The sequence below is a fragment of the Paramisgurnus dabryanus genome, chromosome 17 (genome assembly GCF_030506205.2).
Source record: "Paramisgurnus dabryanus chromosome 17, PD_genome_1.1, whole genome shotgun sequence".
NCBI lineage: Eukaryota > Metazoa > Chordata > Actinopteri > Cypriniformes > Cobitidae > Paramisgurnus > Paramisgurnus dabryanus.
This window is the reverse complement of record NC_133353.1, coordinates 5,781,806-5,803,182: the sequence shown is the minus strand read 5'-3', so window position 1 is coordinate 5,803,182 and position 21,377 is coordinate 5,781,806. Positions and strand designations below refer to the sequence as shown.

The 21,377-nt window shown below is 41.8% G+C and overlaps 2 protein-coding genes across 5 annotated transcripts in view; both read right to left on the bottom strand.

Annotated features, from left to right (window-relative positions):
- Positions 1 to 21,377, bottom strand: part of kiaa0586 (KIAA0586 ortholog) — a 152,139-nt gene that overhangs the window by 118,412 nt on the left and 12,350 nt on the right. For all 4 annotated transcript variants that reach the window (XM_065253671.1, XM_065253670.1, XM_065253672.1 and 1 more), the window contains exon 10: positions 19,594 to 19,711. In XM_065253671.1, the coding sequence (XP_065109743.1) occupies positions 19,594 to 19,711 (118 nt within the window). The remainder of the gene's footprint in view (positions 1 to 19,593; positions 19,712 to 21,377) is intronic.
- irf2bpl (interferon regulatory factor 2 binding protein-like) lies at positions 14,187 to 17,311 on the bottom strand. The gene has a single exon (XM_065253673.2). The coding sequence runs from the start codon at positions 16,880 to 16,882 to the stop codon at positions 14,897 to 14,899; it is 1,986 nt and encodes a 661-aa protein (XP_065109745.1). The 5' UTR covers positions 16,883 to 17,311; the 3' UTR covers positions 14,187 to 14,896.

The window sequence follows — 21,377 nt, the reverse complement described above, 5'->3', positions numbered from 1 at the left end:
CGATGAAACCGTCTATTGCACGATAATTACACTGCGTGTCATTTGTACGCGTTTGGTGAGAATGGACACAGAAATCGAAAATTAATAGTTAAGTTATATCTTCAATCTTCCCTCAAAGCTCAGAGAGTCCGCTCAGAGAAGCTGTCAATCACAAATGTCAATCATAACAACACGCCCCGTTTCTATAGCATCAAATTACTAGCTAAAAAAACTTATAAAAATGAACAATTGAACATATATCAGTGTGATACCTTAAACTACCTAAAAGGACCAAAACCATCTTTTTGAAAATTTTATTAGAAGTGTAATTAATTTTTTTTATTTACTTTGCATGGAGAGGGTAGGGGTTTATGACTTGTGGCTTCAGCTTTTAAGGCACACATGTATGCAGCCCAGGAGATGCATTGCATTTTATCACAATTCGCACGTGTCAAACGTCTGCGTACACGTACGAGTCACATAAACTATGGCTGTGTCCAAAACCGCCTACTTGCACACTATATAGTAGGCAAAAATCAGTAGGCAAGGCGAGTAGTACGTCCAAATTCATAGTATTCGAAAAACAGTAGGCGAAAAGTACCCGGATGACATACTACTTCCGGCAAGATCCCGAAGTGTTCATTAATGGACCGTTTGCTATCCCGTGATACCCTGGGAGAGGAGTTATCCAACGAAGAAGATGGAGGGGCGTTATTTTATTCAAAAATGCCAGAAAGCAGTAACCTGGCTCTATTCAAATGCAAATACATATATTAAACAGCTGTTCCTTCCTTGTGGTTAAATTGCACTTGTTTATCAGAATTCCAGTTAACAACTAACTTATGTTGCGTGATGTATCAACGTGGTGGATGAAGTATGTCCGAATTCATTCATACTATCTGTATTCATAGTACTGTTTAAGGGTGCACTCACATTATCCAAACCAAACCATGCCCCAGCGAGATTGTCACCCCTCCCTACTCCCCCAGGTGCACGCACTCACACTGTACTTTTTATCGATCGGAGTCTGGGCGCGCTTTCGTCATTAAGATGCGATTGTTTTGAAAAAAGCAGGAAGTAAAGCTCTCTCTTAACACTGGAACCCACCGTAATGATAAGTCTGTGTTTTTGATTCGAAGTCGTTTGGTGCGCGATTAGTACAGACAGCCCTCTCACATGTCATCATGTTGCTTAGTTGATCTGTCACGTGTGCAGCTCGGACATTCGCGTAAACCCGCTGCTCGCATCAAAAGGTTTTTATGGAGGCAGATGAAGGTGAGTGGTCGCGCAACTGACGTCTTCACCTTTTGAATCGCGCTCAGGCGCGAATGCGCTCACACCACAGCCTTCCGCGCCTGAGCCCAAGTGAACCGCGCTCCGGCCCACCTCTGCAACCCGGCCGCGGCGCCATTAACCAATCCGCGCCCGGGCACGGAACAAAGCGATCACACTAGTCAAACAAACCAGGCTTTGGGGGTCAAACGCGCCCGAGCGCGGTTTGGTTTGGATAGTGTCAGTGCGCCCTAACTGCCAATGAATAGGTACTTCATCTAATTCAGTACCTACCTACTGTCACACTATGCAATTTCGGACAAAGACTATGCTTTGCGAGGCTGTGCATTCGACCATGCATGTACGTTCGCATACACGTAAAAACAGACTAAATAGGCTTTACGCATTTCGCACGCACAGCACCAGCTATTTTTTTAATCGAAGGAGACGTAGGCATGTTATCTTAGCATTAATGGCAAGCAAAGTCACATATGAGGTGTTTCTGGGAGGTTATAGTACATGATTTCGCATCTCTGAGACTTTTATGCACGTCAGGTGACCTGCAAATTAAAAAAAAATTCTATTACAGTTTTGGGATATATTGCTTTATCGAATTGCTTGACAAACCACCTCATGCAAGCGTAAAAAGGTTTCCACTAGGCGTATTTTCAATTCACGATTTTAATTTGTGCAATTTAAATTGAAAAGCACCTAGTGTGATATTAAATTAGAAACCCTTCTTTTAGAAACATGTTTTTTATCAGACAACTGAAGGATGATATCTAGACTACCGCCGAACCCTTCCAGACAGAAAAACAAATCTCTGGCTCACTTCTACTTTTCATGTAATTCCATCTCACATGTATGAGACGCATTTCTCCCTGTCGTTCAGGGCGGTTTGGGAAAAGAAAAACCAAAAGGCGAGAGAGAAAGAGCCATATCAAAAGACCTTCAATATCCAGCCAACCAGCATCCTCTCATGCCTTCCTCTCCATGGCAACAAGCATCTTCTTTGACCCCTCCCACAGACTGGCACGCAACCGTTCATGACAGACACAGCAGCTGATCTTCTCGCCGTTCAGGAGGTGAAGTGAGTTCCCCGTCTGCTGATTAGTAATCAGAACACAGACTCGCTCTGAATCCTGGGGGTTGCAATCTGAATTATACATCGCCTCTGCCAATCAGGCTGTGCGCTCCTTCATTGGCATTCTATTTAAAGAACACTTCTCCGCTCCCTAATCACCCTAAAGACGTGGCGAGCCATACAATCTAATGGCATTCCGAACTACGGCACGCCTCTTCCGAACGGACGCGGCATTTGTGGAAAATGTCAGAGTAGATGTTGGTGAGTGTTTGTTAATAGGACTACACTAATGGTTGCGGATAGATCATACAAGGCCACTTTGCAAGCTCCTTCTCAGAAACACTCATAAGTGATGTTCACAAAGGCAAGCATCACTATTGCGTTTGATCTTACGATAGTACAGGAAAAATTGGAGACAATAACCTTATAAAATAATACAAAATATCTCAGACTTCTAGATAGGATGTAGGACTTATCTACACTGTCAAAAAAATGGTCAAAATATGTACCCAGCTGTCACTGGGTATCTCAAAGGTACATACTGATACCAAATGTATACATATTTGTACCTAAGTGCCGAAGTATGGTCCATTTTTTGGTATGCGTACAGTGCACTTGATGCGTGTCATTGCGTTACTCGCTCTAGATTACTTGCAGGATTTAACTTTGTGTCATGCGAATTTTCGCTCGAGTTGAATATTTCCAACTTGGCCGAAGACACGTTTTAGGCGAATAGCCCGTGTTTTTGCGGCAAACGCGCCGCCCATATCACGTCATTCGCATCGCCCCACGCAAGGACGTGTCTGATCACGTCTTTGCATTGACTTTGTATGTAATCTACGCGCGCAAATCGTTGAACTTGCATCTGGTGTGAACCAACAGTAAGAGTTTGCACGTACTGTCCGCGCACCGTCCCATTTTTAAAACCCTACATACATTGTACGCGTAGATCATGCATGCGTCTACAGGAGAATGTAGTACTCGTTTCATTTAATCAAGAAGCTTCTTGAAGTTTCACCTTAGGATGATTTTTAAAGAATATCGAAGGAGTTCACATTTAACCTTGGTCCTAATTGGCTGCTTCAAATAAATTTAAATATTAAAAAATATATACATTTTAGTTTATTAATAATAAAAATTAATCCTTTTGGCACAGCTATATTTTTGTCTACAAAAGCACAGTCCCTCCAGAAAAGCGTGATTATGTGATCGCATGATTCAACGCATAATCAGCCAAAGTCCCGAATATTTATTTCGGGGGACGCATTTTTTCAAATACGCCGCACTTTCGCAGCATAAATTGAAGATTTCCGTGCGCAAAATATGCGGGGCTTGCATGATTTCATAATACCCGCATTTTTGTAGCAAAACTCACATATATCTTAGCAGAAAGTTAAAAAAAATTCCATTTACCTCACACAAGCGCAGCCATGTCCCTTGTTGCCATGGAAACGTTATGAAGTGACGTGATTATGTGGGGTGAACATCATTGAAAAGCTGCAAAAGCTTGCAAGTTCCCAAAATTTTAGCAAGTTCCCATAATTTCACTGCATAAAATTGCATAAATATCCCGCATATTCCATTGCATTTTTTAAGCAAACATGCCGCAAGATCAAGGATTTTTGCCCGCAACGATCACAAAAAAACTCAGCTTTTTTCTGGAAGGACTGGAAAGGAATTTTAAGCATTTAACCATAAAGATTTTTAAAGCAACACCAAAGAGTTTTTTACCTTAAACTAACGTTTCCAAAAAAGTTTCAGTCGTTCATCCACTCGAAACAGGGTGAACGGCACTTTCACATTCGCTTTGCAGCCCTCTATTGGCCAAAACTGCACTAAAGAAGTTTCCAACCGTCGGGTCGCGGTCCTGTAGTTCGAGTAAAAACTACATTAACTTGCTTTACGGCAGACCTACAATCCAATCAGAGACAGCTTTTTATTTACGACAGTAGTAATGGACAATTCCGCTTCCGACCTGTAGGAGGAGCAAAGAGCAAAAACTCTTTAGTGTTGCTTTAAGATAAATAAATAAATATAAAATAAATAAAGGTATTATTAAGATCATAGTTAACATTTCAGTAAAGTGTTTCAAAACTTTTGACCAGTAGTGCAAGAGTGTTCCTAATATCGATTTTGGTTGCACACCACAAGCTACTGAAATACAACTGGAAGCCATATCATGTGCCTGGCCTGCTATGCGTGAGGCCCATTGTTTTAGTATTCATTCACTCCAATGGAAATTCAATCAATGGCTGCAGTGTTTAAAATTCACCCATGACTCCAGTGAACCGGCAGCTACAATCAAGGGGAAAAAAATTACAAAGGAAAGTTTGTCAATGACATTCTTTGGATGATTTTCAATAGCATTCCTAACTAACATTTCAAGCTGGGCGTGAATGGCACCACAGCAGAGACAGAAATAAACAATCTGCGAAAACAATTTACACGTGCATTTTTCTCTTACTTCAAGTCAAGGTTGGGAGTGTGAAGGGAAGTCTGCTACAGCTGTTGACGTTCTTCTAACACTCTTTAATGAAGCACCATCACGGCTCTCGTTCATGCGACAGATGGCCTACAGGTGGGGTGGGGGGATCACACTCAGCCCAGGTGATAGGAGGAAGGTGATTACGGTTGTACCCATCCGAAACAGCTCTGTTTGCACAGGGCATTGGTGGTGGATGGGCTGCAGCTGTGTCAAATTCTCGATAAACCAATTAAAAGCCGAGAGGTGAGGTCATCAAACGTCAGCAGGACTTGCTGTAAAAATATTTGGTATTCGGGTGACGATGGAGGGGAATATAACACATGGAACTGAACAGGGGTGTGCTGACATGAAGAGCATGCCGCTAAGCAAAGGAAGTGGAATATTAAATATTGACGCTACATCTGAACATGGCTGTTTTTCTGCCATTACTGGCATTGTTGTGGAAGGTCACAAAGAAGTGTTATATGAAAATAATATAGATTTTTGGGTGAATCTCATGTAATGCCCGAGTCATATGACCATACTCAGTCAATATTAAAGATATCAGGTTTGTATTTTGACCGAATGTTGTTTTTTACCATTTGCTATCGCAGTCATGCTTCGCTTTCATTTCAAATTACTCCTTCACTGAATTGATCACACTTGCCAGAACACTGTTTGATGATCTATCCAAACTGAAAAGGTCAATGTCAGCCTGATTCAATGCTTGTAAATGACCAACAGTACTTACCGCACAGCAAATATCAACACGCTCGCAAAATCATTTTAAACAAATGAGCTGCGTGCATACAGTAGCACACAGCCCATCGACTGGAGAAAAGGCTAAATCCATCTCATAAATTGAGGATGTTAGTCGCTGAAGTGATTGAAACAAACAGCACAGGAGGACGTGGTTGATCAATCTCACTCCTTTTCTAATGAAAGCAGATGATACCACTCCTGGGTGTGCTCGGGGTTGTCTTTACATTCAGGAACGCTCGATTAGATCCAATCAAAGGGCCTGAAATAATACTTCAAAGACTTAACTGATAAAAATGTAACAGTGGTGCCAAGTTAAAAACCTATACACAAATAAATGACATCACTTTTTCGAAGAAACCCTTCATTGGGCAAACCACTCCCACTGTCCTTTCTTGCAGCTGCACTGGAGATAGAAGACGACCTTTGGTTTTACCACAAGGTCGTTGGGAAGATTCTCATTACATGGGAGTTTCGCTGCTGCTAATACTGATGCTACAGATGTTTTCGTTTGTACAGGATTAAGGCAACAAGACAGAGAGAGACACTAAAGCCGGGAGTATAGTGGCATGCGCATTGAGACAAAATGCAATGCATCTCCTGGGCTACATACTACATTTTTCTGTACGCACAGGCGCGACCTACGCATACAAATCCGGCGGTGCGCGAACAGTGCACATGTACAATTTGCATCACAAATTTCGAACTTAATGCAGACATACTATCCTGATCCCTTAATAGACCTGTTAAAGTTGTAATCTGTACATTTTGGGGGGGGTAACAATAAATACAAATTATTTATTGAACAAGTACGTACAAATTTTGAAAATAGGGGTGTAAATCAAACATTTTGTAGATACAAACTTCGGCAATAACGTTTTGTTAAGGTTAGTGTTAAGGCCGAAGTATAGTCCATTTTTTACTTGTTCGCGAGGGTGCACGTATAAAATTGTGCAGGACGCAATTTTCGTCAACAGAACAGTGCATGTATACTGTGCGTGCACCGCCAGATTTTTAAAAGCCTGCGTACATTGTACGCGTAGATCGCGCTTGCGCCTACAGGTGAATGTAGTATGTAGCCCAGAAGATGCATTGCATTTTATCGCAATGCGCATGCGTCGAACGTCTGTGTACACGTACACAGTGTTGGGGAAAGTTAGTTTTCAAAAGTAATGCATTACAATATTAAGTTACTCCCCAAAAAATTAACTAATTGCGTTACTTAGTTACTTTTACTGGAACGTAATGCTTACGTTACTTTTGCGTTACTTTTTCTTACTTGGCTGAGGTGTTTTAATGATCGCAAAAATGTCAAGCTCTGGCCTGCCATCTCTGTTTCTGACTCAAACTATTCCCGCTCACGCGCACAGATGCGTAATTCTATGTTAATATGTTCAGTTTCATTCAAGAAATTATTTTATTTTTAAATTGAGTGAATTAAACTGAAAAGTAACTCGCATTACTTTTTTTAAAAAGTAACTCAAATATTAATGTGTACATTTATAAAGTAATGCGTTACTTTACTCGTTACTTCAGAAAAGTAATATTATTACGTAATGCGCGTTACTTGTAATGCGTTACCCCCAACACTGCACGTATGAGTCAAATAAACTATAATTTGTGTTCGACTGTGCGCATATTTACGCCTACACGTAAAAAACAGACTACTCTACGCTTCAGGCTGACACATAGCCAGACAGTATTGTCTGTAAACAAAAAGGCGTACATTGGCGTCGACAGACATTATGTGAACAAGTGAAGAATGTCAAAATAAAGGTACCTTATATTGATTTTTTTATGTGGGGAATCAATCCAATACGCATTGCTAACCCCTAGATGAAAACGGTTCCATTATCTTACCCTGGTATGCTTACAATAATGATTTATATTTTGAGCTGTTGGGTCCGACGTCATTCGATTTCAGACGATGTAAAGATAAGTATGACAAGCAACATGCAATGTTGTGTCAAACAGAGATGGTGATGAAAAGGCAAAAAAAAAAACATACAAAACAAACACAGTCTACTTAAACTTAGTTATGTCCTGTAATTAATTGCGTAAAATTATAAATCACTTTAACCTTAATTTTCTGATTTGACATCTTGTTCGATAAACACACATCTATATTAATATATAAAACCACTTTCTCCATTAAGCGCACTAAGCTGCCATCATTATTATTATTATTATAAGGTGGAAGAATTGTTTATTCAGATTACTAGTGTTAATATTAAACATCTATTTACATGTCTTTGCTACAAACACCCCCTTACTCCTAGCGCACGGCCAAATATGGCCTATTGCTCAACAACAACAGAGCACTTAGGTGAAAAGTACACAGCGCTATGGGTACAGTGAATTGTGGATGGTGACCAGATTGTGGAATGAGAGACCGGAGGAATGTGTGTGTGTTTTGGGGGGGAAGGGCCCGATCGAGGATAGATGACAGGACAAGCCGCTGACTGAACTCAATGCACCGTGAGCTTAAGAAACCTGAATCCTCTCTGTGTTAGCAAAGCTCCGGTCTAAAATGGCTGCCAGTCGGGTAAACAACCCAGAGAATGAAAGGGGGCTACATTTCTCCAGTCAGCCGGCCAAGAGCCGCACTGTTACTGTTAACCCTTTCCTTCCAACCGGCTGACACGACTACAGATTTAATGTTTATTAGTAAAAAATTAGTTAAAATTATTTCGCTATAATGTTTTATATTTATGTTTATGCATTTGGAAGAGGCATATCTAAAGCTGCTTATAGTGCATTCAGCCTATACATATATTTTCCCTAGGATTAAACCCATGACATTTGTGTTAGTAATGTAATTGAGCAACAGGAACACTTTAACAGTTATTAAATGCATAATAATAACTAAATCCACCTTTAAAAATGACTATTTATATGGTTCTCGGTGCAAACATTTTGGTGAAACCATCCTTGAACAATTCAGACTGGGAGCTTTTCAAGACAGACAGAATCACCATGGTGCCCTATGGCCCATTTTCAAGTGCTCAGAAACCCCCGCACACACCCTAACCTAACACCCCCACCCCAAACCTCTCTGTCGGGAACCTACAGGAAGCTGTAACAAGGCTCTGGCCCTCAAGGAGGCACCGGCCTTGAAATGCAAATTGGAATTCCATCCGAAAATTCACGTCCTTTACAAGCTAATGAAAAACATCTGAAACTCGGCCAAAACGGCCCCTTTTTACAATCCACATGCCATTAGTCAAGGGTAGACCTGCGCTACATCCATTACATGGGCCTACATTCTTATATAAGGAGCTGTTAAATATTAGGACGATCAAACAAAGATGATCTGTTCCTGTATAAATGGTACAGCATTGCGTTAGCAGCGCAAAAGGTCACGGGTTCGAACCCAGGGAGCACACATACTGTTTAAAATGTATACCTTGTAATGCACTGTTTCCTTTGGATAAAAGAATCTGGTTTCATACCTTAGTTTCAATGACTTTCAAAATTTAATACCCTCAAATTCAAGGACTAAGTGTGGGGACACATTTCAAGTGAGAGGAAGGTTACATCGTGTTACCTTTAAAGATACATTGTTACAGTTCCCTTTCGAGGGAACTTGCGATGCGTCACTGCGGTGACACTTTGGGGACGCCTTCCGGGGTAAGTGCGTCTGAATGTGTATATCAAATTCAACCAATGGTGAGGCTTAACGAGAAAGACATGGTGATGCGGGAACCAGGAAGTATATCGCTATCTGAAATATTGACAAAGACGGCGTTACAGGGATGCAGGAAGTATGGCAAGGGAGACGCAGCGTCTCGTTCCCTTCTCAGGGAACAACAGTTACATAGGTAACTCGAGATGTATTCATGTGTCAAACACAATTATGCAAAAAAGCATTTTGGTAAAATCAACATTGGCATACAGAAGATATAAGCATTTAAAGTGAACAGTTTAGTACGTGTGCTTAAAAAGTCTAGAATTTTTATGATATTATCCTACACTACACAGGGAATAATATGGATTTTTTTCCAGAAAACTTAGATTCAAGCACTTTCAATGACCTGTGTCTATGTATGTATATTTTCAAAAACTTCTCAGGGCCTTGAATTTTTCCCCCAGATTCACAAACTTTCAAGAATGTCATGCTGGCAAAAGGCATGAAATGTAAAATGTAAGGATTAAGAACATTTGGAAGGGTTAGTTTACCTAAAAATAAAAAGGCTGCTAGCATTTACCCACCTTTGAATCATAGTAAACCTGTACGACTTTCTTATGTGGAGCACAATAAAAAAAACTAAAAATGAATGAATATCGAAGCCTCGTCTCCTTAAATACTGTCTATCAAATAAATAAACGAATAAAGAAAATAAAAAAGAGAAAGAGACATACAAATAATGAATACATTGAATGCACCATAAGTCCCTTTTGATCAAATGCATAAAAGTTAATGTGAACGTAAAGAAATTTTGAGCTATGTACCATGAAAGTAAATAGAGGCTGAAAATGTCACTGCATAATAATTTCTTTAGCATTCTCCAAAAGAAAGTCACAAAGGTTCAGAACACGATTTTATAACTCATAACTCACGAAAAAAATCAATCACAGAGCGAAAGTGTAAACCGACTCAAAATCAAAGCAGAAAGCGACAAATAACGCTTTAAAACTATAATAAAAATAACGCCTAAAAATCCCAAACGGCACCAACACATTACATACACCACATACCAAAGGGATCGAGCTGCATTTTCTCTGAACTAGAAAAAAAGAGGAAAAGCCCCCGAAAATAAAATAAACGAGAGTGTGGGAGTGAAAAGCGTTAGAAAATCAATTCTCCCTCTGCGCCTTTAATATCTGCAGAAAGAGTGGGGGAAGCACACGCCCGCTGTAGCCCGCAGCTTATTTGCGAGGCAGGAATGGAATGTCTGAGATTGCATACATTATGTGCCAAGAGGCCCTGGGCTATGGAAGATAGTGCTGACATCACCGTCTATAAATGGCTGTGCTCGGAGGCACAGTGAATGAAAACAAAATCGGAATAACCCTCGTGCACATAAACCCCCACCGCTGGCGCCAAATAACAAGCAGAGAGGAAGAGAGTTAAATGTCATATCGCAGTGAGAGATGCACTGACGCAAAGGGGGGAATAGGTGGGAAGATGGTATGCATCGTAACGGTTTTGCGCTATTTAAATAAAGTTCAAAGACTTTCTCCTATCCCCTACTTAATATTCAGAAACAACAGTAAATATAGCTTTGTTTTAACAGCAACTGATGGCGTGTGTTGTTTTTGGAGGGGCTACTTGTTTGGAAGACCAGTAAAGACCATGCAAAAAACAGTTTTCCAAATAAAATGCTTGCAAGAAAAGGGCACTGCAATGCACACACCAAAAAGTCCAACAAAAGATTAAAATGCTACACAAGAACTTTTCTAGAAAGGTTATGGATCAGACAGACAAGATCTGGCACACGCAGGGTTAACGCTGAACCTCCGTCTCAACTCTTTGTGTCCGCACATTCCTGAATAAATGATGTTTTGAGCGAGGCCGTTACCATGGGCAACGGTGCACGATGGCACTGCAGTGTAACCTTTGGAGTGGCAGTATTTTAATCCGCTGGAAACTTCTCCCTTAGAGAGAGAACGGGAGAGAGAGAGAGAAAAAAAAGAGAGAGAGAGAGAGAAAGAAAGAGAGAGAGTTTGTGTAACAGGATTGTAGGGAATTGGAGGAGGGGAAGAAGCCGATGGCTTCCCTGGCTAGCGAAGGGTGAACAGGTCTGCAGTGATTTTACAATGCGACCGAAACAAATTTCAGAGCTGCGTCAGAGCCGACTACTTGGAATGCTAGAAATCCGTATTGTTTTTGAGATGCTTGTTGCAACCAAAATAAATACATTGGACAGCGTAAACAACACGAAAAGGAGGAATTTTTTCCATGGAAAGAGCTAGTAATTCAGCATACACTGTCAAAAATAAAGGTACAAAGCTGTCACTGGAGCAAAAAAAGGTCCATTTAGGTACAAATATGTATCTTTGAAGTACTAATATGCACTTTTTGGATACAAAGGTGTACCCTTTTGAAAGGGTGCCGTCCCAGTGACAACTTTTGCACCTTTATTTCTGAGTGTGTATAGGTATTTAGTACAGAGGCGATCTCTGGATTTGTACGGACATCATGATACGATGCCCCACTTAAATTAACCATGCAATCATGTGGTACACAAACCTGTTGAATTTCTTAAACCATTATAAGAAGCTGCTTTATTCGTACTTGTAGTTGACTGTGTCCTGAAGATCAAGCATTCCATGAAAAGGTGCAGAATTTAACACACACACATACTCAGACAGGACATAAATGTGTGTAGTAAACAGGAAGTGTGACCCCTCCTTCCCCGACGGGTGGGGTTTGGGGTATCTGTTTATTTTTTCTTTGTATGTGCACTGATACTCGAAACCCAGGTGATTACCAAGACAGCCAAGGGCACCTCAATCTAAATCTGCTTCAGCATGACAATAGGATGCCACTCCGTTTTAAATCGGACACCACACCTTTGATTCGTCAAACGGACAGCAGCGACAACATCACTGCATTGCACCACAAAGTCTAAATAAATCTTCATTTCGTTTATCTTCAATGCTCCCAACGGGTGCTAAAATTTCAGTGCTCCTGTATAGCTCAGTGTTAAATAAAGCATTGCATTAGCAGCACAAAAGGTCATGGTTTTTTTTTAACCCAGGGAATCTGCCAAATGCATATAAATGATGTAAATGTTTATATTATATAGAACAGGAATTGTCTGTAGGTTATGCAATATTAATATAATTGCCTCATTCATAGCAGACAGTCTCTTCAAATAATGTGCAATTATTTTGCTAAAAAAAATCTCTATTTTTTGCATGTGCATTGGATTCAAGAAAATATAAGTTGGTATAAAACATATTTTGACTATGGAAGAATATATATCACTAAACTTAGTTATTATAGTGAAAATGCTATGTTTAATGTAATATTTATGATTTAGAGGTGAAAACAATCATGAATTTGTTGCAGTTTACCATACGAGTTTCTATTAGTGCTATCATATTCATTAACACAACATTTTATTTGCTTAATAAATCCGTACAAATACCAAATGTACTGAATAAATATGAATATGTTAAATGTACCTTCCTACTAATAAAATGTCAGAAAGCATGCTTTCATAACAAAAAACAACACAACTTGCTTAGTGCAATGTGCAATTATTTTGCTCAGAAAATCTCTCTTTTGCATTTGCCTTGTAGTTCATGAAATATAGTATGAAACATATTTTGACTATGAAAGAATATATAATCACTAAACTCCTAGTTATTATAGTGAAAATGTCATATGTCTAATGCAATATTAATGATTTGGTGGTAAAACAATCATGAATTTGTTGCAATTTATTATGTATGAGTTTCTATAAGTGCTATCATATTCATTTTATTTGCTAAATAAATCAATGTAAATACCAAATCCAACTGTACTGGATAAATATGTAAAATGCACCTCGCTACTAATAAAATGTCAGAAAGCATGCTTTCATAACCAAAAACAACATGACTTGCTTAGTGAAACACTGTCATAATCACTGCAAATTCTTGTGATCCGCAACGTGCACCGCAGGCCTCTACAATTCAATGACAAAGCCCAATTCCGTCAGATAGTTTGGCATATGCATTGTTCCCTGACCTTAATGTCCCCCCTGTTTTCTGGTCTGGATGCTCTTGCATGGCCGACTGCCATGAATGAATTGTGCCACCCTCTTTATATGCTTCTGAAGGAAAAGAGCGAGTATTAGTATGAGTCATGGCAACAGCCACGCACCAACTGTTTCTCCTCGCTCCCGCAGCCAATGCAAGAATACGACTGACAAGTCACATGACCACCAGCTGAATCCTAAATGAGGAATACATCCCCCGGGACATCTCAGGCATGTGCAAGCATTTTCACCCTTCTTATCCACCCCAAAAATACTCAGGGAAACAGTTAACGGCTCCTAAACCGAGGCATAACGGATTAAAACAGCGTTTTACGAGCAGGGTAATAGCACATTATTTTAACACCACCCGCATATGCAGCACAAAAAACAGCTTTTATCAGGTGCCATTAACAGAACTTGTTGCTAAGGGAGAAACGAGAGTGGCAGATATATATTAAAGAAGCACTGCAGCTACCTCATCATGTGACACCCATCAAAAGATGCTTTCTGTGTCTGCAGCAAAGTTTTCATTTTTTTTAGGTAGGTCAGTGTAACAGGACTAAATCTGTTTGGAGCGAAACAAGGGCAAGAGATATGTGATACTTGATCCACTGTTACACAGCAATGTGCTTGGCTGAGTGCTTCACTTTTATTATGTATATAAAGGTTTCATTTTTAAGAGAATGCACAATGAAATTCTCGTATTTAGTCGATACAATTTATGAACTATTCTTATATACATATGTATGTCTGTTCATATGCACATAAAGATGACACTGGCATTAAGTACAATAAGTTTTAAAGCAACAATGGAAATATATAGATCTATTTTATAAACACAAGGCAGAAGTAAAGTAAAAGTGATCCACTTCAAAACAAATATGAGTTATATTTCTCATTCTCCTTTCACTTGAACAAATTACCACGCCACAAAGAGTTAATATTAATGAATTTATTACAATTTACTCCGCTCCAAGGCACGTTACAAGTCTTCTGTTACTACAGAAATATGTATAAACAAACAGAGCATTTCTTTTTTCATTTACAGTATTTTCTGCTCTACTAAAGCGTCCGTGCAACTTCAAAGCAAAAAGAGAGAATGAACTCACGTAATAAAATATATCTGTTTTCTCATACCACGGGATACAAATCAAAAATCGCTGTTTTAAAGATCATACTAAAAAAATGACAAGATCAAAAAACAACAAATGCCCTCTCTTGGACTCACTTCGTTTGTTATACCTACCACAAAAGTGTATTCGTTAATAATAATAATATATTTTTTTTTTTGCTTGGGATTGTACATGTAGATGTGGAAACAAGTATGAAATCGAATAAAAACGTAAACCGTAAAAGTGCCGTAAAAATGTTTCCACGCACACCACCGCCTCCTCCTTCGTGGCGCGAATGTCTCTGTACACTGGACTATTTTTGTAACTTCAATATTCACAACAAGTACGCTCTGCTGTAAAACCTAGCGAGCTGCCCACGTGCAACGCATGTTCGCGCACTTAACGCGCGTCTATATGGTGCCCAAAATCGCGCGCACCTGTGATCAGACAAAAAACGCTGTTTGTGGCAGCTCACTGGGTTTACACAACCGTAAATAGACTGTTTCTGATGCAGGAAGCATATATATATTCATATTTAAGGGTCTCTTTCTTTCTTTACTTTGACATCCCCCGCTAAAATGGTCGCTATCTCGCCTTGCATGAAAGCCCAAGGCACGTTAGACCCTACCAGGGGACATTTCTCTCCGCTGGGGCAGTACACCTCTCCCGTGGCCCCCTGCGCTTTGATGCTCTCTCGGGAGCACGGGAAGCAAAACTTGTGGTTAGGAACTGACGGACACTGAACGAAGTGCGTGTCTTCTAAACGTTCGTGGCAGATAGTACAACACAAAGGTCCGTTATTTGCCATAGGCGAGTCTGGAATGTTCTGTGGGTGCACCTGATCCATGCCCTGATGCGCACCGGATTGGGAAGGTGTCCCGGATAGACTAATCTCCCCATTTCTGGAGGCTAAACGCCGTTGCCCGGAGACAGACGCGGGGGAGACCGGGCTGCTACTGTTGTGTCGTGTAGACGTGGTGGAGTGCACGGAATTGTTGTCCTTTGGTGAGTGCGCATTACCCAAAGTGTCTGCGACTGACATGAGCGCAGCCATAGGGGACTGTCCGTTCTGGGGGGCGGATTCGGGCGGTGTGGCTCGACTGGAGTGGACTGATCCGAGGGGTGGGGGTCCGCCGTGTGAGGCTGTGAACGATCCGGATGCCATGGTGAGTTTAAGGGCTTCGCTTTGACTCGCCATCCACTGCTGTCTCTGCTGCTCGCTCTCCGCCGAGTCCGGTTCTGGAGAGGCTTTGCGTTTACGCACGCCCGTCCTGAGCGCGCTGCCCGACGCCACAGCCCGGGGCATGTTCACCAGCGCCGAGGGCAACAGGGGGCAGCTGGCGTCGATGTAAGGCTGGGGTAACATTTCACCACCGAGCCCCTCCTTAAAGAAACGCACCGACTCCGGTAGTAAATCACCCAAGAGTCTCCAGTCACCCGTACCGTGTTTTTTCTCATATTCCAAATATTTAAAACCAGAGGAGAGCCCCCTGCCAAAGTCTTTCATGCAGTCTTGATACATCTGTTTGGCTACACCAGACGCGCTGGAAAACACATTACCAGATCCACTGGGATACTCAATGAATATTTTAAGCTCATAGTCCATGCCTGGCTTAGAAATGGCATCGAAAGCAAACACCCTACCCAGGAGTGCATGGTCTTTTTTGAACCGCACATCAAACGGGGTGCAACTGGAAAGTGTGATTAGCGTCTCCCTTACTATTTTGGGTTTGTTCGCCCAGTCCTCCGCCCTGTTCCTCAAACTTTCACTAAGTTCAGACAGAGCCTCCGCGTTACGCTGCTTTTCTTTCAGGTCTCTTTCTTGGTCCGTACTAGAAACAGAACCGGGTCTTTTACCTTGCTCTGATAGTGTCATTCCCGGTCCGATGCTGCCCGACGCAGGAGGGGGTCGCCCGGTCAGGCTGTGCTGGGGTATACCCGCCGCCGATGGTGGGCCGTTCAGCAGGGTTTGCGGAAGCAAATTCGGCGGCACGCTCATCTGTCCAGCCACTGCCACCAGCCCGTGGTTCCGACGCGAATTCGGGCTCTGTCTGTTCAATTCAGGCGGCCCGTCGTCTGATTTGGGAAAGCCGTTTGGTCCACCGATCCCGTTAGGAAGTCTGTGCGCGCCAATGCTGGAATAATCAAAGCGGGATCTCTCTGTATTGAGCGCGTATCGGTCCAAACCAGATTGTTGTTGTTGCTGCTGCTGCTGTTGCTGCTGTTTAGACGAACCGTCCACATGGTTCAACTGCACGGATTCCTTGGATGACATCCCCGCTTGTGTCTTCACCGCAGCTGGCGGCGCGGGACCCGGGGATCTCCCCTCCTGAAAGCCATGAGCCCGTTTCAGATGGCGCGCCGTCTCGATGACGAACTCGATCCGATCCGCGCCCTCGTAGTTCACGCAACCCCTGCACACGGGCTCCGTAAAGTCCCAAATCATGGCCCAAGGCATGCGCGGCAGATCGCACAAATAACACGACTGTCTCCTCGACGAGGAGACTTGCGCCGAAGACATGTTGAAGCGCTCCTCTCCGCTCCGCTATTCAGTTACTGAGAGGTGCACGCGCTTCTTCTCCTCGGAATGCCACCTGGCTGGCCCGGTGACGTCAGCACCACGTTCCGCAGTTCTGCTACGAAGTGACAAGCCACTTGTTGCCATGCGACTGCGCATGCGCTGACCACTCCCTTACGATTCTTCTGAATGGAGCGAGGAACGCACACCACCAACAACACGCTGGCCAGTTTGCACTCAGAAAGCAACAACCAGAAAAACACATTAGCTGGTCGTTTTTCACTCACTGTGTTGGTTTTTAATGCGTCCCAAGTGCCATTATTTTGATATTGTGTGATGTTAATGCGCCTGTTACGCCTTACAAAAATGCTTACGTCAGCAAAACGCACGTGTGATTTCCAATCAAAACAAGCGCGTTCTGGTAACATTTTACACAGGATAGTCCTTGTACAAGTGAAATATGCCCATTTTCCTTAAATCCATTGAATTTTCATCCCTTTTGAAAATTAGACATGGTTTTACTAAAGCATACTCACAAATGTATTTTTACCATGATCTTTGTAGTAAAACTATGGTAATACAAATGGTAATCAATTAGCAAAAAACATGCTTTTATGGTTAAAAGCATGGTTAACTTTCTATGAGGGAGAAATTTGACTATCTCACAGACACTCATCTTAGCATAAAGTTATTAAAAACTAAACTAACACTATAATAAATCACATTAATATTTCAGTGTTTTTGCATCGTAGGATCTGTCAGCCCGTCTGACTGTTTACATTAAAGGAGCAGTTTGCAGCCCCGCCCCCAAATCCCCACCCCTTTCTCAGAGTATTTTCTGCTTAACAACATCCCGTAGACAAGGCAAAAAAAACCTCACCCTGTTATACAACTAGATGAGAGGGTGGAAAAACAGCTAGAAATAAGCAAGTGAGGTCTGGGGAGAGAAGAAATGCCATTTATTGCGATCCCTGCATTCTGCTGGCACAAAGCTGCAACCTATCCAAGCCAAAAAATAAAACCACCAAGACTGAAGCCAGTTTCGAGGATGTGATTTTTTTCTCCTTCTGCCAAATATTACACGCAGTTTATATCAAGCATTAATAACCATTAAATACAAGCAAAAAATACATGCAAGCAGAAAGTCCAAAGCTGGAGGCCATTTTTAAAGTATCTGATAGTGCAAATGAATGTGACACCTTTAGGCTTTGCTCCAAATGACCTACACAAAGAAGTGTTTGTGCTAATGATCTTCAAAAATCACTTGACTTCATAATAAAATCATGTTTGACTCTTAGTATCCTCACATGTCTTTGGAAAACAGCAGAGACCGTGACCGTGCCATCCTTATATTTAAGTGCAGACATACTTTAAAAATGATATTAAAATATGTCTTAATCACATTTTATAGCAAAACAACAAATGCAATTTTGCAATATACAAAACGTCTCAAATCGCAGTTCATTTGTACTCTCCTTCACTTAGAGATGTGTCCGTGTAGCTTTCTCATGAATACAGATCACCCAGAGGCTTGGCTCTCGCTCTCTCACAAACACACTGGCCCTGTGCAAAATATCACCCACCCACCCACTCTCTCTCTCTCACACACACACACACACTCGCTCGCTCTGCATGGAAAATTTTCCATGTTCAGCTTATCGTAGGGGTTAACGCTCAGCTTCCGCTAAGTGGCTGGCTGGCGGCCAGAGTGAGGGATTCTGGGAAATGGCGAGTCTTGCCAAGTACAAACTGCCAACATTAAGCAGGCCTGACAGCCCCTCTCCTCCTCCAAAGCTGGCAGCCATTCAAAGTGCTCTTTCTTTTGAGACGCTGGCGGGCATCCAAACGCATGCAGATTTACTTTACCTATTCTCAGATGGAGCCGATAGAGACCGCCCCGCAGTTGCCATGGGAACCGGAGGCTGCTCGGAGATTTTATAGTGCTGCTCGATTGTGCATAACTAGCGAAGAATCCTGCAGTTGTATGACTTTTACTCTCGCTAGCTTGATGGTCTTACTTTACATAGTGGCAACATACTTTTCTGACCGGAAATTTGGCCTTAATAGTGAATAAAAGTATAGCTTTGCTTTCACACAAAGATTTAGCTTGCATAACAACATCAGGCTGTTTTTAAAAACATACTTTTTAGTTACACTTATCTAAAAACATTACCTGACATCTTGTCAGTAAACACGCTGCTTTTTCCATACTTAAAAAAAAGTACAGTACACTTTGGTATGTTCTGTGGTACATGTCTTTCATTTGCCTCATGCCGGTTATATAAAATGATATGTTCGCACCAAATTTTCTTCACATGAATTTGCAGATGTAGTGCAGAAAGTGCTGGATCCCTGTTCCAAATATTAAAAACCTTCTGGACTTCATAACAGGCCAGGAATAAGGACATAGATACTATAACGTCAATGCACTGTTTCTCATCTAACCGTTTTGACAAGCACACTGGAGTCGAGCAAAACACGTACGCTTATCTTCTTTAAGCGACACTTGCTTATGGAAAATTTCAAAAGCGCATTTAACAGAAAAAGACAAGCTGGCCTAGCAAGCGTGCCATATATAAAACAAAAGCATTCTTTGGCTTGGGAATAGAAATAGTTGTGAAGGTCCAGTGCTATGGTTACACGCTGTGTACAATGAAACATGAAAGGCCAAGGGTTGTGTGCTTTCACGCTCTGAAAACAAGATCTATTATTACCTGGACTGCTCTGGTTGGCCATTGTCGGCTGTTGCCATGGCAAACCTCTTTACCCCGACAGACTGCACAGAACATCTCTCAGGAGACCTCCGATTATTACGGTTCTGGTCCGGAAGTCCTGCAAAAAGAGAAAAGATACGGCACGATCAGCCCGGGCCTGAGACTCTGTGTGTTTCAGCGAGTCATCAATTGTGCACAAACCCAGCGTGCCGTGCCAATAACCCAAACCATAAATATGCGATACGCATTAGCTGTTCGTGAACACAAAAAGGTTTTTTTTCCGATGTTGACTGTAAATGGAAAGTCAAATTTTGGAAGCGGAGGGAAACCTCATATCTCACAGATTTCTTCAGCCCTATTAGGAACCTTAGAGGCCCGGGAGTGGAATGTTCTCCCGCCGGTGTTGCGGAATGCAGACGAAAGGAAACAAAAGCTATATAAATATGCACGACAAGGATTTCTCGATGCTCCAAAAACAACAGCATCCCCTGCCAGTCGAAAGAGCTCCCCATCCTAATTATTTCCTTCGGGTCAAAAAGGCACAGTAAAGCGGGTGTCCAACTACAACAACTGCAATGTTGCAATGTGCACCTCCAGCGGGCCCTGGCGTCTGATAAACAGCAGGCTTTGACTAAGAGGCCCTCGAGCTTCTTGACTACAGTTAAATGAGGAGCTAAAGTCTCATAGCTAACAAAGACTTCTTTTGAATGTCCTGCAACGAGAAGACATGCAGAAACAATCACGCTGTGGAACACAATATCTGGCAATTTATTTGAAATCAAAAGTCAAATTTGGGTAGCTGACCATTAAACTAGGTTTTAGGTTTAGCCTAAAGACCGATTACTACTTTTGCTGCGTTGGACTTACGGCACACTTTCTGTGCCGTAGACTACCCGTCAGTTTTAGTTTATTATACTTCTGCGTCGTTGTCCGGTTCGGCATGCAGACCGCTAGTAAGCAGTGTTGACAGGCACATTACAGGTGTGACCGACAGTAGGGTTGTGCCGATAGACGATAGTATTGTGTATCGACGATCGTCAGACATATCGCCAGTAGCAGGCTTTTGTGACAATAGTTGCAGATGGTTATTATTATTATCATAGTTTCACATTAACATGCATATTGCATGCTTTTCCTCGTAAAAGAGGGGTTTGTGGGCTTCACTTTGTGCGAGAGAGCTTGTAACGTTCACAGATTCCTTCTCGCACGCACCTGGACTTAATGCACGTATCTTGGACTCTTGCTCGGACCTGAATGTGCTAGCAGTGTACACGCTGTGACTATACAAATCACAACATATAAATAGAAAAATGTTGGTGTTATTTTGTCACTTATTGGGAGCAGTATGCTAGCTGGAACCATTAACTTCTAGTCGTTGTGCTAAGCTAGGCTAGCGATGTACACGCTGTGACTATACAAATTACAACTTTTAAATAGGAAAATGTTGGTGTTATTTTGTCACTTATTGGGAGCAGTATGCTAGCTGGAGCCATTTACTTCCAGTCTTTGTGCTAAGCTAGGCTAGCGGTGTGCGCGCTGTGACTATACAAATCACAAAATTGAAATAGAAAAATGTTGGTGTTATTTTGTCACATATTGGGGGCAGTATGCTAGCTGGAGCCATTTACTTCCAGTCATTGTGCTAAGCTAGGCTAGCAGTGTGCACGCCGTGACTATACAAATCACAACATATAAATAGAAAAATGTTGGTGTTATTTTGTCACATATTGGGAGCAGTATGCTAGCTGGAGCCATTTACTTCCAGTCATTGTGCTAAGCTAGGC

Bases quoted from the DNA above. Each gene is read 5' to 3' on its own strand.
- irf2bpl (XM_065253673.2), bottom strand. From the start codon at position 16,882: ATGTCTTCGGCGCAAGTCTCCTCGTCGAGGAGACAGTCGTGTTATTTG.